Source organism: Narcine bancroftii, chromosome 2 (genome assembly GCF_036971445.1).
Source record: "Narcine bancroftii isolate sNarBan1 chromosome 2, sNarBan1.hap1, whole genome shotgun sequence".
Taxonomy (NCBI): Eukaryota; Metazoa; Chordata; class Chondrichthyes; order Torpediniformes; family Narcinidae; genus Narcine; species Narcine bancroftii.
The window spans coordinates 66,307,807-66,324,762 of record NC_091470.1 but is presented as its reverse complement, the minus strand read 5'-3'; the positions used below and the strand labels follow the sequence as shown (position 1 = coordinate 66,324,762).

General features: G+C 43.8%; 2 protein-coding genes across 15 annotated transcripts in view; one reads left to right on the top strand and one right to left on the bottom strand.

Moving 5' to 3' along the window:
- LOC138753667 (uncharacterized) overlaps window positions 1-16,956 on the top strand; it is a 159,402-nt gene that overhangs the window by 13,271 nt on the left and 129,175 nt on the right. For 12 of the 14 annotated variants that reach the window (XR_011351350.1, XR_011351346.1, XR_011351345.1 and 9 more), the window contains exon 2: window positions 8,226-8,306. The exons of the other annotated variants lie outside the window; for them this stretch is intronic. Coding sequence is in view for 1 of the 12 variants with exons in the window: in XM_069916929.1 (XP_069773030.1) it covers window positions 8,226-8,306 (81 nt within the window). In the remaining 11 variants the exon portion in view is untranslated. The remainder of the gene's footprint in view (window positions 1-8,225; window positions 8,307-16,956) is intronic. 14 annotated transcript variants of the gene reach the window in all.
- slc35f4 (solute carrier family 35 member F4) overlaps window positions 1-16,956 on the bottom strand; it is a 39,085-nt gene that overhangs the window by 8,894 nt on the left and 13,235 nt on the right. The window contains exon 3 of the mRNA XM_069916920.1: window positions 7,296-7,421. Coding sequence (XP_069773021.1) covers window positions 7,296-7,421 — 126 coding nt within the window. The remainder of the gene's footprint in view (window positions 1-7,295; window positions 7,422-16,956) is intronic.

The following is a 16,956-nucleotide window of genomic DNA, read 5'->3' as shown; positions in this document are numbered from 1 at the left end:
GTTTGGTCCGGTGAGTTGGGCCATCAGAGCTGTCTTCAGGTGCCTGTAGAACCACTCCACCAGCCTGTTGGCCTGTGGGTGGTATGCTGTGGTGTGGTGGAGTTGAGTCCCCAGGGCATTTGCTAAGGCATTCCATGGACTGGAAGTGAATTGGGAACCCTATCAGATGTTAAGTGTGCGGGGACCCCAAAATGTGCCACCCAGATGTTCAGTAATGCCCATGCATTATGTCCCCATAAAGATTTCAGGTAGCAGCACCGCCTCTGGCCCTCTAGTCATCCAGTCAATCATGGTCAACAGATAATGAGCACTTCTGGGTATTGGTAGTGGCCTCACAATATCTTTGTGCATGTGGCGGAAAAGGCGGCGTGCTGGTTCAAAGGGCTGTGGAGGGGCTTTAATTTGGGTCTGGACTTTGGATGCATAGCATTGAATACATGTTTTGGCCCACTGAGTGACCTCTTTACGGAGGCCTTTCCAGACATAACAGTTGGCCACCATTCTAACTGTAGTCCTGAGAGTGGTGTGAGCCAAATTGTGGACTGAATTGAAAACTCGCCTCCTCCATGCGGCCGGAATGATGGGGCACGGTTTACCAGTTAAGGTGTCGCAGAGCAGCGTGCAGTTATCTGGGGTGATACAGATGCCCTCTAGTTGCAGGCCAGTAAGTGCTGTCGGTACATGGGTATGTCAGGGTCTGCCTGCTGCACATCCCCCATGTCCACATTGGTCCACATTGGCGGGGTTGTGCACCGCTTGGATAGCCGGATGGGATGGTGCATCGGCTACCACATTGAACTTGCCAGCGATATGTTAAATGTATGTCAAAAAATCAGATATGTAGGACAGGTGCTGCTGTTGCCTGGCTGATCACAGATCTAACACCTTGCTGAAAGCAAAGGTAAGTGGTTTATGAACTTCCTACCCTCCAGAAAGTAACAGAAATGCCAAATTGTCAGGTAAAACACTAACAGCTTCCTTTCAAATGCACTGTACTTGAGAACTCTGGTAGCCTGAGATAATCACTGAAGGGTAGAGGCTAGAGGCTGCCACTGTCCATTAACCAGTTACTCAAGTACATCTCCAACCACTATGCTGGAGGCGTCTACCATGAGGGCAGTTGCGGCATCTGTCCTTGGAAGCACAAGGAGGATGGCTTTGGCGAGGGTGTCTTTGGTTACTTGGAAAGCCTCGGTCACCTTCTGTGTCCCTTGAATGTCTTTACTGGCCCTTGTCATGAGGGGAAATAGGGGGTTCATGATGCGAGCTAATACAGGTATGAAGAGATGATAAAAATTCACCATACCTATGAACTCTTGCAGCCCCTTCACGGTCGATGGTCTGGGGAAGGAATGGATAGTGTCCACTTTAGTGGATAATGGCCTGGCCCCATGTTGGTCAATGCGATGGCCCAAGAAATCAATTGTCTTTTGGCCAAACTGGCATTTGATTGAATTGATGGTTAAACTGAACTCACTTAGCCTGGAGAACAACAGTCTTAAGTGAGAGGTGTACTTGGTGCAGATGTGGCTGGCTATTAAAATGTCATCGAGGTAGACAAAGGCAAAGTGCACAACCTGGTCCACTGCGTCCATCCACCTCTGGAAAGTCTGAGCCGCATTTTTCAGCCCAAATGGCATGCGGAGGAATTCAAACAATCTAAAGGGGTTATGATGACAGTTTTGGGAATATCATTGGGGTGGACTGGAATCTGATGACAATCCCTGATGAATTTTCTTGCCTCTTGCAAATTAGCGGTGAAGTCCTGGATATGGGGCATAGGATACCTGTCAGGTGTGGTGGCCTCATTTGGGTGGCGGTAGTCTCCACACAACCTCCCGCTGCCTTAGGTACCATATGGAGGGGGGAGGCCCATGGGCTATTGGAGCGACGCACAATGCTGAGTTCCTCCATCTTTCAAAACTCTTCTCAAGCCAGGTTGAGTTTCTTTGGGGGGGGTGTGGGGTGGGGGGGATGCTGCACTCTGGAATGGAGGGGAGGGCCCTCCATAATAATTTGGTGTCTCACCCCACATTTGGGTTCCGCCGAATTGAAATGGGGCATAGTGATGGAGGGGAATTCCGCTAAGACTCGAGCGAATTCGCTGTCTACAGTACTCACCGAGTGCAGATGGTGGTTAGAAAGTTCAGTGCCCTTGAGCATGAGTGTCTGAAATGTCTGGGTGTGTACCAGCCAATGCTCTTTAATGTCCACCAGTAGCGGGTTGGCTCTCAGGAAATCAGCACTCAGTAACAGTTGTTGTACGGCCGCCACCGTAAACTTCCAAGTGAATTGTCTGTCCCCAAAGTGGAGAGGAATTGTATGGGTGCCAAATGTCTGAATGTTGGAGCCGTTTGCTGCTCGAGCCTCTAGGCTGGACTGGGGGAGTACGCTGTACTGTGCCCCAGTGTCCACAAAGAAACATCGGCCCGACAGGGAGTCTTGGATGTGGAGGAGGCTATGCAGTCGGCCAGTGGTTGCTGCTATTAATGATGGCTGGCCTTGGTGTTTCTCCGGAACACATAGGGGGAGTGACATCAATGAGCCTCGGTACCCTATCACTGATGATAGTTATACTGAATGCTCTCTCTTTGTTTTTATGCTGTCTTTGACTTCCCTTATCAATCACGGTTGCCTCGTCCTCTCTTTAGAACACATCGCCACCCTTGAGATGAACTTGCCCTGTGCCTTCTGAGTTAAGCTCAGAAACTCCAATCACTTCTGCTTCACTGTCATACCTGCTAGTGTCTGTTTTTCATCAACTTTGGCCTATGCCACTCTCATACCTTTGTAGCCCCCTTTATCCACTTGTATACTGATACACCTGATTTTGGTTTCTACCTCTCAGACTGCAGAGTGAATTCTATCATTTTATGATCACTGCATCCTAAGTGTTTTTTTAACCTTAATCTCCCTTATTAAATCTTGTTCATTGCACCACACCCAATCCAGAATTGCCTTTTTCTTCATCAGGTCAGCCACAAGCTGCTCTAAAAAGCTGTCCAGCAGGCATTCTATAAATCTCTTCTCTTGGGATCCAGCACCAACTTGAATTTCCCAATCAATCTGCAAACTGAAATCCCACAGGACTATCATAACATTGTCCTTTGTGCATGCTTTTTCTATCTCCCACTGTCATTTGTACACCACCTCCTGGCTACTGTTTGGTGACCTGTATGTAACCCCCATCAGGGCCTTTTTACCTTTACAGTTTCTTTACTTTACCCACAAAGATTCTACATCTTCTGAGGATTTGTTCCATTTTTTGCCAACAGAGCTACACCAGCTGCCTTGCCTACCTGCTTGTAATTTCAATACACTGCTTATCCTAGGATGTTTAACTCTCCGATTTTCTTTTATCCACAACTCAATAATGCCCTCAATGACATCCCTGCCAATTTTCAGTTGCACAAGATCACTTACCTCATTTCTTAGATGTACAAACATAGACATAAAGCATACAGCACAGTAACAGGCCATTTTTGCCCATGAGTCCATGCCGCCTAATTTACATGCCATTAACCAAAGTTAACCTGGTACATTTTGAATGGTGGGAGGGAACTGGAGCCTCCAGATTAAACCCATAGAGACTTGGGGACAACGTGAAAACTCCTTACAGACTGTGCCGGATTTGAACCCCAGTCCAGTCCCAATCGCTGGCGCTGTAAAGGCATTGCACCAACCGCTATGTCAACCGTGCCACCCAAACTACAAGTATTTAAATACAAGACTTTAGTCCTGCATTTATCATCCTTTTCAATTCAAGTTAAACTCTTAACCTTATGCATGCAATGTTGCCCTATTGATGCTCACAATCTCACTCAGGGGGTGGAAGAATAGAAGGGAAAAGTAATCCAGTGAGTCATTGAGAGAGTAGTTTCTGTGGAAAGTGATAAGGGATGGGAAAGAGTAGATGTGGCTGATGGTGGAATCACGTTATAGTTGGTAGGGGTATGTATCAGTGAACTTGGTGTGAATGTATACAAACGAGACTGTTGATGGATCTGCCATTGACTTTCTAACTCAATGTTTTTCTTTGCAAATAGTTTTTCCCCAATCAAAATAAATACAGTTTCAAAGAACAAATATCCAAAAAGGAATTGATTAACAACCATATGTGCTGTTACAGTCCAACAATTGCTGCCCCATGGGATATTTATTAGCATATTAAATTTAGATGGAATACCGACACTGCTAAGAGCTAAATTAGGCCAACTGTTAAATTTGCAGTCTTACTGAAGCTTGAATAATTGGTTTGAATTCAAGTTCCCTTAATGATCATGGTGAGATTTAAATTTCAAAGTTGAGATGTTGAGCAAGTCAACGGTATGAATTTTAAAATACTAAAAAGGGGAGAAAATGATTAGAGGACTAAATTGGAGAATCTTTTGATCAGAATAGGGGAATCAATAACCAGAAGACACATGTTTGAGGTGATGGAAGAGAGATTTAACAGGAACCTGAGGGATAACTTTTTTTACACAGTGAGTGGTGGGTGGATGGAATGGGCTGCCGGAGGAGGTGGCTAATGCAGGTACTACTGCAATGTTTAAGAACAAATTGGACAGATACATGGATGGCATGAATTTAGAAGGATATGGGCCAAATGCAGGCAGATGGGACGAGTGTGGGTGGGACATTTTGGTCAGCGTGGGCAAGTTAGGCTGAAGGGCCTGTTTGCACACACTGACTTAATGAATGTACTGATAGTTCAAAAGACGAAATAGTTCCTCAGTTGCCCACTCAGTATTTGCTTAACATTTGATTTGATTGACTTCAACAGCTTATGTATACCAGCCAAACCCAATTATTACCCCATATATTCACTTGCACTATCTCTCTAAGCATTCATACTTAATTCTATTTTATCATGTTCTTATAATTTTTTGTTATCCAGTTGCCATCTGTAAGTCACATCAAGAATCAAGCTGCATTGAGATGAACTGCTAGCTCTAAAAAGTAGTTGGAAATTTGTTAATTTCACCCTTATCCTCTGTTATCTGTTGATTAATCTAACATTGCTATGGGGACTGTGTCGGTTGCCAGATCTGCTATTTTTGTGCCACTTGTTTGTGTGAATTCAATCGTTTCTCTTTGACTGGTTATAACACTATTCAGTTTGGTTGATCCTACAATCTAATGACATTTTTTTTTGCAATTGACAGTAGTCTTTGTTGTTTCTGTAATATTCAATCATTTTGTTTAGAAGATCATTATTGTCAAGGTAATTGGCTAACAGTGCAGTTTGGAAAGCAAAGTCCAACATCCATTTTCTTCTCATCCTTTGAACAGAGGATAGGCGAGATGGATGGGAGATATACTGTGGATATGGTGAATATTAGCTTTCTGAAAGCATCTAACACATTAATAAACAGATAATGCAGAACCAATAGAAGAGCTGAAAATAGCTTAAGATTGATAAGAAAGGATTGTTAAACTGCCGACAAGCATCCATAGAAAGGCTATCTCTAGCTTCAAGCCTCCACTAGAAAAAGGTTTTCTGTAAAATTTCAAATCCATTAAATCAATGGATCCATCAAATGGTCCCAGAGAACAGGTGGAGGGATCACAATTAACCATTAATCCATGCCCAATGATTTCAATTCAGATGACATACAAACTTTGTACTGCTGATCATTTACATAATCGCTAGTTATAGTTAGCTTTCACCACAATTGCATTTCAGCAAGGAACCAATGTTGTGAGTGTTAATTAAAGCTGGTTTACACTATTTAAAATTTGCTGAAGGGTGCTGTTTGTGGCTAAAGTATTTACATAACAAAATATGACTTGAGAAAACTGTCATTAATGATATTATGTGGAAAAGAGTGAGCTCCAATATTCTGGTCTCTACACTGGAACCATTGTTGAAGGAAGAGCAACTCGAGCAATATGGTTAGACAACCTCCAAGTGCACATATGGAGGCAGCTGTAGCTCCTGCAAGGAGTCGCTTCATCCTGAGAGGGACATTTATTAAACTGCCTTTACCCTTGATCACGGTCACTAAGGTGCCTCTAAATGAATCCTTGGTGGTCATTCTCAACCTTTTTTTTGGCTATAATCCCCTTAGGAACCTGCTCAAAGTTTATGGTGAAGCAGTCATTTACTTGGTTTCTCAAAGAAACAGTCATTTAGTTGGTTTCTTCTGTGCTTCTCTCTTACCAAATACACAAAAAACATTAAAAATATTTTATCATTTCAGTCCGTGACCCTCCTTAAATGTACTGTGGCCCCCAGGCGGGGAGGTAGGGGTGGGGGGGAGGGGGTGGGTGGTGGCTGGGGAAGCTGTATGCCCCTACTGAGTTTAAAGTGTTCCTTTGCAGATGATTGAGAGTTAACTAAGGTGGCAATTGCCTGATTGGATTGGTTAGTGTGGCCAGAGCCCAACCTGCATGCTCAGACAGCAGCGACCATGGAGATGAGGGAATCTTGAATCAATTGGGTGGAAGGGGTAAGAATTGGAAAGGAACAAATTCACAGAATCTCAAATTGGTTACATCAATGAAAGAGGCCACGTGACCCTTCAAGCCTGCACTGGCTCTACAAAAGAAAAGGTAATCCCACTTTCCCATGCTCTTCCCACACCTCTGCAAATTACTTGGTTTTACATACCTACCAGCTCCTTTTTACTGCCCCCACTACCTCAAAGGCAGTGCATTCCAGACCCTGAGCACTCACCACAGAAAAGAAATTCACCACCTGTCATATTGTGTTGCTTTTGCCAAATCTTCTTCTACGCCTCCTGGATTTTGACTCTCTACTCTGTCTACACCCCTTATTATTTTTTTAATACATTTATTTGAAAGAATTAACTGCAATGGAGATAGCAATGATGACACTAACTCTTTCTCTTTCCACAAATGATGTTTGGATCTGTTGAGTACTCATGTCCTGGCACACCTTCCTTGCAAAGGGGAATTCCAGCTGGCTCCAAATCTGTTGTAAATACTGCACACATTAAACGTCTGGTATTTTCTTCTACTTAGTACATTCCAATTGACCAGTGACCATTAGGTTTATGGTCAAAAGGAATCCTCCTCAGGAATTTCTCAACTGGTACAATGAGAGGAAGAGAATAGGGGAAGTAGTGGATGGCAGGAGGGTAATCACTGCTGTCAGGCATCCTTGGAAATAAAATAAAGTTGGAGCTAGTAGAAAGTGATGATGAATAACAGAACTGATCAATGCAGTCATCTCATAATTGTACTCAGTGCCAGGTGAAGAGATGAAACAACTTATTAGAAACTTCAAAACAATTTATAAAAGGTTGATAGGTTGATGTTGGTGCATGTACCTTGTATAATGCTGATGTGGAGGCAGATCCAACAGCCAGCGCGACTCCCATGATAGAATCTCCATGAAAGCCGTCTGCATATGCCATCATTACAATCCCTGTAATTGCCATGATTGCAGCAACTATCTAATGCATAAGCAATGGGAGAGGGGACAAAAGAGCAATGGTAAAAAAATTAAACCATCTTTAGAATGTTCTTCCTGGTTAAAGTATACAAATCTTAATTGTATCAGGTTATCAATCAAAGAACTTTAAATGTAAACAATTCTCAATTGTTCATATACTTCTATAATCCCCATGCAGAAACTAATTTTAGCCAGTGATAATAAATCGGTGGAAACAGCCATTACACATGAATGGATTTTATGAATTAAACAGCCTATATCAATTTATATATTTACTTTTAAAATTCTTTGTGTTTGACAGTTAGAAAAGTAATGTTCCGAGAGCTTGCTCCAGGGATGAGAGAATTATCTAAGTTATGACGGAATAAGATACCGTCTTATTAATTAATGCTTCAATTACAGTCTTGGGACTGTACACATTTGTCTGCATTTCAGTGTTCTTTAAATATCTAACTGGGTTATCAATCCACATACCAGAATGTTCTCTACTTACTTCATTTCCTTTCAACAAGTTTTGTTAAAATCCTCATAAAGTTTTGCAACTAATAAACTTAAATATCCTTTGTGTTGATTTCTTTCCAAAATGACACAGAACAAAACTGTGGGGGATTAGTGTTTCAAGCCTCAGAGTATTATAACATACCATGTAAAGTTGCAAAGCTTTCTTAGTATATACTGAAGAATTCTAGATGTAGCACAAAGCTTGCTTTAAGGAAAACCAATTTCTGTTCCATTTTATGCTGCAGATTGTAGGTGATGTTGAAAATGCTTTTGTATTCATGAAAAAAACATTTCCGCATTTCAGCTATACATAAAAGTACCCTTGCTGAACTGCTGACCAAAAGAGGAAAGAATGCCCAAAGAGCAGGAAGAGAGTTTGAACTAGGTCAGTAAGAATGCCTTAGTCAGCAAAATTGTGTAAGTCTCCTGTGATACCTATCCCACTGATGAAGTGATCTTCAATTACCAGCATTGATTTGTTTTCCTCTTTCAAAATCTATGCCATTACTGACAACTGCTTGGGAAAGTATTGCATTGTCAAGGATATATGTATAAAATAAAGATTTGAAGGATAGATTAAAACTAGATTATTCATTACTAAAACAGAACCAATAAAAGCAAAGGGATCATTAATGCTTATAATGCTCACGTGGTTTCATAAAGTGCAAAACATGTTAATTTGACAGAAATAGGACTTAATTCCTAAGGGAGATCCATAACTCATGCAGTATAGCTATGTTATGAAAAATATAACATACCATGTAAAGTTGTAAAGCTTTCTTAGTATATACTGAAGAATTCTAGATGTAGCACAAAGCTTGCTTTAAGTAAAACCAATTTCTATTCCATTTTATGGTCCACTTACAATTCATATTGCCCATGAATACAAGAATTACTTGTTTTCAAGAATAAACCAGACCAGGTCACATCCATCATCACTCCAGATCAATTAATATTATCAGAAAAATTCTCCAAAATAGTTAGAGCAGATAAGATTGTGATAGAAAATTTGGTAGAAGATTGAGTAGGTTCTACATTGCATCAACATTGCATGAAAAGCCTTCTCACTATTTTGAAATACTGTGGTGAAATGACTATAAGCACTGGCTGGCCCGCCCTCTGGGTGTCTCCCTGCCTTAGCTCCGCCCTTGATCCTACACCCATGTGACCCTGAGCCATAAAGGTCGAGTACCCTCTCCTTCCTGCTCATTTTCCTAGCCTGGACCCTGGCTAGCAGTCTCTTGCTCAAGAAAGCCCATCGTTCCCCTCAGTCTTCTGTCTGCGTCATTATTGGGGCTACCGACAGCACCCAACAAATACTAAATTAACAGATACTATCGAATAACCTCAAGCGATAAATGTTAAATGTGGCAGCAAAAGCAAATTCGATGCTTCCATAAAGGTTAATAGATAGTGTTTGACAGATAACACCTGCATTAATTGTAAGGCAAAACCAATGGAAAAATTCTGTTGTTCATGGTGAGCAAATATCAAAACCACTTGTCTACAAACTCATAATATCAGGAATAATGAAACTGAATTAACTCCCATAAAGGGAAGATTCTCCAGGTGTATATTGTAGAACAAAGTGCATAATAACAAAATGTGCACAATGCCCCAGCGATCAGTTATGTGTTACTGGTGGGTAATGTTCCTGGCAATTGCAGCATTAGAAACAAGCTAATATTATCACATTGTTTATTCCCTAAGTATTTTCATGGTGCTTGAAATTACCAAAATGTCTGACTCTGGAACTAATTCTTCTTTGCTTGTAAATCCTGAACCATTTAAATCTCTACTGGATGCTTTCTGGAATCCTATCCACAGGACAACTCAACAAACCAATGACATGAAATCCATGGTTACAAGAACAAGTCCCTGCCTGGGTAACCTGTGATATGTGCCTTGACATCCCAAACCCTTCCGCTGTATTCAAAACACATCAAGAGAATGATGATATACTGAATATATAATTGAATATCCTCCACTTGCCTAGATGTGGATACTTCCAACCACACTCAAGAAGCTCAACACCATCCAGGACAAAGTAGCTTAAATAATTTCTATCCTAACAACCATCCATCTCCAGAAAATAGTGGCATCAGTGTGTATAGACTACTAAATACACAACATTAACACATGCCTATGCTACTCAAAGGTACCTTGCCAATCCACCATGGACAAGGGAACAGTAAATGAGGCCATAGACAGACATATCAGCATGGGAGTGGGGCACAGAATTGAAATGGTTGGCCATGGGGAGATCCCCGTCACTGATGCAGACAGAATGAAGGTGCTCAGTGAAGCGATCTCCCAGTCTGCGTCTAGTCTCTCAGATGTAGAGAAGGCCATAATGGGAGCACCAGATGCAGTAGATGTCACCCGCTGACAGACAAAGTGAAGTGTTGCTTCTCTTGAAAGGACTATTTTTGGCCCCAAATGGAGATGAGTGCAAATGTGGCACTTCCTGCAGCCACAGGGAAGGTACTAAGGGGGTGATTAATGGGAAGGGATGGGTGGTTGAGGGAGTCACACAAAGAGTGTCTCTATGGAAGATGGAGAGGGGAAAATGTTTCTGGTGGTGGGATCATGTTGTAGGTGGCGAAAATTACAGAGGATAATGCATTGGATGCAGAGGTAAGTTGGGTGGTAGGTGAGAACGAGGGGAATCCTGTTTTTGTTGCATCTCAGGCCAGGGCAGATAAGCAGTGTGATAGTACAGACCTATCATCAATGTATATAGTTACAGTATCTAGAGTGTAATGACTGTATTTACAGCAATTGGCTGAGAGCTTAGCCACGTCTACTGTCTGGGCCTTAAAGGGTTGTGTCCCTAGCCAGGTCGGATCATTCCGGACTGGTCGGCCACCTGTGAAGAGCTCCTGTCTTTTGCTAATAAAAGCCTTGGTTTAGATCAACAAGTCTTTGGTTCTTTCAACGAGCTCTACAATTTTATTAGCAAAAATAATTTTTTTAAAAAGGGATGGAGCGTCTGACTCGGCCAGAAAAACTTGACATCGACCCACAGTCAGCTACAGCCTTCAAAGTCTTTAAGTTCTGGCTGATGAACTTTGAAAACTTCCTAAGGCTCATTGAGGTGGAGGAGGATAACCAGCGTCTAACAGCATTGCTGTCTGTGGTGTCCTTGAGAGTCTACGAGAACATCCAGGATGAGACCACAGCCATAAAGGTACTGAATATACTGTACGATCAACCAATGAACAGAGTTCATGCCCGGCTCGTGCTTGCGTCGAGGAAGCAACAGCCCGGCGAGTCCAGCAGGGCATATTTACAAGTAGTAAAGGCGTTGGGCAAGGACTGTAACTGTGTGGACAAAACTGCTGCCGAGATCACAAACGATCTCGTCCGGGATGCCTATGTGGCCGGGCTCCGATCAAACGAAGTGAGGCTGCGCTTGCTCGAACAAGGGGTAGAAAAACTAGAGGAGGTGGCCCGGATTGCAATCACAATGGAGGATGCAGCCTTAAAGTCAAATGAGCTCTCTAGGGACTGGACCCCACGTTCTGATGTGAGTAGAGTGCCCTTCTACCCTACCGCACCCACCTACCCAGAAAGCGCTCAAACGCTGCCGGGCTTTTTCTCATATTACGCCCAATGGGTTCCACACTACGCCGACAAGGCGCGTCCTCTTATCAAGACCACCTCCTTTCCCCTCTCGACCGAAGCCAGAGCGGCTTTCGATCGAATCAAATCCGACATCGCCGCTGCAACGCTGCACGCGATCAATGAGTCTGTCTCATTTCAAGTCGAGAGCGATGCATCCGACTTCGCCCTGGCAGCCACCTTGAACCAGGCCGGTCGGCCTGTAGCCTTCTTCTCCAGAACCCTCCAGGGTCCTTGGTCGAGAAGGAGGCCCAGGCTATAGCTGAAGCAGTGCATCGTTGGAGACATTACCTCACTGGGAGGTGCTTTACACTGTTGACTGATCAACGCGTGGTCTCCTTCATGTTCAGCAACACCCAGTGAGGTAAGATAAAAAACGACAAAATCGCCAGATGGAGAATTGAACTCTCCACCTTTAACTATGACATCCTGTACCGGCCTGGTAAGCTCAACAACCCACCTGACACGTTCTCCAGGGGGACGTGCGCCAGCGTACAGATGGACAGACTACAGAAACTCTATGAGGCGCTTTGTCATCCAGGGGTCACTAGGCTTGCCCACTTCGTGAAGGCGCACAACCTACCCTACACAGTCGAGGAGATTCGCTCCATTACCCGAGCCTGTTTGGTGTGTGCTGAATGCAAGCCCCACTTTTTCCGTCCGGGGAACTCCCACGTTATCGAAGCCACCCGCCCCTTCGAGCGTCTTAGCGTAGACTTTAAGGGGCCCCTACCGTCGACCAACCGCAATAACTACATCCTTACGGCCATTGACGAGTACTCCCGCTTCCCGTTCACTGTGCCCTGCCCAGATACCACCGCCACCTCAGTGATACAGGCCCTTCACAGTATCTTCGCCATTTTCGGATACCCCAATTCCACCCACAGTAATAGGGGGTCCTCATTCATGAGCGCAGAGCTACAACAGTACCTTCTGGAGTGTGGTATCGCTTCAAGCAGGACCACTAGCTATAACCCACGCAGTAACGGCCAGGTCGAGAGGGAGAATGCCCCCATCTGGAGAGCGGTTACACTGGCTCTCCGGTCTAAAGGTCTCCCCACCTCTCACTGGCAGGAGGTTCTCACTAGTGCCTGACACTCCATCCGCTCCCTCCTATGTACCGCAACAAATGCCACCCCCCACAAAAGGATGTTCCTTTTCCCAAGGAAATCCGAATCAGGAACCACTGTACCGGCATGGCTCACCGTTCCTGGCCCCATCCTTTTGCGACGCCACATCTGGCACTCAAAGAACGACCCCTTGGTCGACCGAGTTACTCTACTCCACGCGAACCCGCATTACGCCTATGTTGAGTTTCCAGACGGGCGGGAGGACACTGTTTCGGTGTGGGACCTAGCTCAGGACGCGGTAGGCCCAGCAACCCCCCCCAACCCAACCTTCCCCAAACCCCGCGACGGAACAGAAGGACCAACAGCACAGCACCCCAAAGACCCGGGCCACCCTGATGACAACATGGCTGGGGAATTGAGTGAAGGAGCGGTGGCACCCGACGAGCCTGCTGGCGACACCACTCCAGCGACCCCAATCCCGGCACCTCTGCAGTCACGCTGGATGGTCAGACCCCCTGACCACTACAGTCCTTAACCTACCCCTTCCATTCATTCTCTCCCTCATTTTTTTTTCCTTCCCTTCTCCCTCTTCAGCCCTTCCACCCCAGGGTCAGTTCTCCAAGAAGGGGTGAATGTGATAGTACAGACCTATCACCAATGTATATAGTTACAGTATCTAGAGTGTAATGACTGTGCTTACAGCGATTGGCAGAGAGCTTAGCCACGCCTACTGTCTGGGCCTTAAAGGGTTGTGTCCCTAGCCAGGTCGGATCATTCCGGACTGGTCGGCCACCTGTGAAGAGCTCCTGTCTTTTGCTAATAAAAGCCTTGGTTTGGATCAACAAGCTCTACAAGCAGAAAATGGAGGAGATGGGGGTAAGGGCTGAGTTGATGGTAGTGGAGGGGAAGCCACATTTTAGGAGGACATTTTGGATGATCTGGACTGGAAAACCTCATCTTGGGAACAGATACAATGGAGACAGATAATCTGAAATAAAAGAATAGAATCCTTGCACCGGAATGGGTGTGAAGAAGTGTAGTCAATGTAGTTGTATGAGTGGTAGGTTTGTAAAAAATGTCTGTGGAAAGCTTGTCTCGCGAGATGGAAACAGAAAGATCAAGAAAGGGGAGAGTGTCTCTGGAGATGGACCAAGTGAATTTGAGGTTGGGGTGAAAGTTGGCAGCAAAATCAATGATTGATGAGCTTATCACAGGTGCATGAGGCAGTATCAATGTAGTCGTCAGTATAGCAGAGGAAGCATCGAGGGGCCTTGCCTGTGTAGGCTTGTGGCAAGAGGAAATAGGTGGATACAGGTATGAGGGTAGAGGAGAAAGAAGCTGAGGTGATAGGAGAGAGGGCAGAGGGCTAAGAAGGGTAGCTCTATGATAGGCAAAGGGAGGGAAGAGGGTAGGGGAGCTGGAGGAAAGGTCACAGAGGAATAGGGAAAGAGAGACCGGCTGTGGGGGGGGGGGGGGGGGCGTTAATGGAAATTGGAGAAGTCAATATTGATGCCTTCTGGTTGGAGACTGCAGAGATGGACCACAGGGTGTTTATTATGCCTTATGCTTTAAGGTGTCCTCAGTTTGGCAGTATAAGACCATGAACAGACTTGTCAGTGTGGCAAGCATTAGTGTATGATCCTTTTGTTGAACTGCACTACACCTCAGAATCTACAGATTTTCTTGTTCAACAGCAGTAAATTTGTCTCAACATGAATACTAATGTTCACTATTTGTCATTTGTCAGGATTCTGCTTGTATTTCAGTGAACTGCAGAATCAGAAATGTGGTTGATTGGACTGAAGGTCACTACTGTTATGGTTACGGTTTGATTTTATGAAAGATACATTTGAAATTTTCTAGCTGAGATCAAGGAAAGTCTGCTTATATTTACGTCATGCCACAATGATAGAAAGCCAGGTGACAGGAAGATGGGGGTGCATTTTAACCGAACATTCAGTAGAAGTGGAGCGTGGCATTAAATAAAATAATAAAATTTGGGCATGTGTGCCTGAAAAACATCAACCTCTATTTTAACACAAAAGCTGACTGTGGTTAAGATGACTTTTGAATATTATCACATCGGAACATCTACAAAAAAATTAGGATTTCACCAGAATTTTAAATTGACAGATTGGAAGTCCCACCTACATCAACCTATTGAGTAAAACAGTCACTGGATTGTCCTCACAGAAATGAAAGTTCTATTTTTAGGGTATTTGGCTATAAGCACGGATCACAGGGATCTGTATATCACTTCAAAGAAAATGTGAGCTTGTAGTTTAATTCTGATCTCTTTTTCGGTTGCTGCGATCTGAGCTTATCAAGAATGCTTGTTTAGCACGAAGAACTGCTGTTAATTACTATGAAGAGCTTTTGGTAACCCTGTTAGAAAATGACCAGTTAGGCGAACTATATGTAGAAGACCTCAGCCAAATCTAGAAATCAAAGAAATGCTTTTCTGCACATTGGTTAACAATCCTGCATCAAAGGGGTGCCTTTTACCAGGTCTGCTGTTTTTAAATGAGCTTCTCCTGAATCAGGGATGGGGGTGACTTTGTGACTGGGAGTAGGCAAGCTTTGCCAATCGTTTCAAAGTCACTATATCCTTGGCTTTTTCATTTCAAGATCATTTCAGTTTAAAAATGGATGTTCATCTCCATCTCTAATTCACAACTACATCAAACAGGTCAACTCATCCACTGAAAGAAAGAAACATAAGAGTAGGCCATTTGGCCCCTTGAGCTTGCTTCAGCATTCAATGTGTTAATGGCTGATCATCAAATTCACTGTCCTGTTCCTGCTGTCTCCCCATCCAGAGGCAACTAATACAATGCCTACCCCAGAGATTCAACAAAACTCAACAAAATGTGAGATAGGCAGCCGTAGCTGCCTCAAAATCAAGGCCAATGGACTCTTCACATGAAATGGCATCTGCCAACCAAAAATGTTTTCACTCCAATGATCTTGGCAATTGGATAAATGAGTTCACCCATCCATATTCATTGCAGTTATTTTCCCTGGCGACCCTGACAGCATCTTCCAAATCTGCAACCTTCCTCAGCAAGAAGGACAAAGGCTTCAGATGGAGTTTCCTCTTTAAATCATGCTTCTACCCCAACTTGGAACAAAATACTTTACATATTCATTGTCACTGGATCTAACTCCTGGAACTCCCTGCCCAACACGGTATCAAACACAAGTAATAAAAATAGGGACTGCAGATTACAGGCTCTAGAGCAACGCCCAAACTACTGGAGGAACTCATTGAGTCAAACAGCATTTGTAGAGGCAGAAAGATGGTTAACACTTTAGGTCCAAACACTGCATCAGTCCACAGATGCTCCCTGACTCACTGAGTTCCATATAACCATATAGCCATATACAGCACAGAATAGGCCAGTTTGGCCCTACTAGTCCATGCCGGAACAAATCCCCACCCTCCTAGTCCCACTGACCAGCACCTGGCTCATACCCCTCCCATCCTCTCCCCTCCATGTAATTATCCAGTCTTTCCGTAAATGTAAATAACATCCTTGCTTCAACCACCTCTGCCGGAAGCTTATTCCACATCCCAACCACCCTTTGCGTGAAGAAATTTCCCCTCATGTTCCCCTTATAATTTTCCCCCTGCAATCTCAAACCATGGCCTCTGGTTTGAATATCCCCCACTCTTAATTGAAAAAGCCTATCCATGTTGACTCTCTCTGTCCCTTTTAAAACCTTGAACATCTCCATCAAATTCCCCCTCAATCTTCTACGCTCCAGAGAAAAAAGCCCCAGGCTGCTCAACCTTTCTCTGTAACTCAAACCCTGACATCCTGTCAACATTCTCGTGAACTTTCTCTGCACTTTCTCTATTTTGTTTATGTCCTTCCTATAATTCGGTGACCAAAACTGCACACAGTATTATTTACCATAATTCCTAAATCCTTTTGTTGCTCTGCACTCCTCAATTGTCTATCATTCAATGTATATGACCTACTTAGATTTGCCTTTCCAAAATGCAACACTTCACAATTATCCATATTAAATTCCATCAGCCATTTCTCAGCCCACTCCTCTAGCTTTCCTATATCTCTTTTTAAGCTATGGTAATCTTCCTCACTGTCCACAATACCACTAATCTTTGTATCATCTGCAAACTTACTTATCCAATTTACCACCCCTTCTTCCAGATTGTTAATATATATAACAAACAATAGTGGACCCAGGACCGATCCCTGAGGAACTCCACTAGTCACCAGCCTCCAATTTGACAAACAGTTTTCTACCAGTACTCTCTGACACCTCCCATCCAACCATTGCTGAATCCATTTCACTACCTCCTTATTTATACCT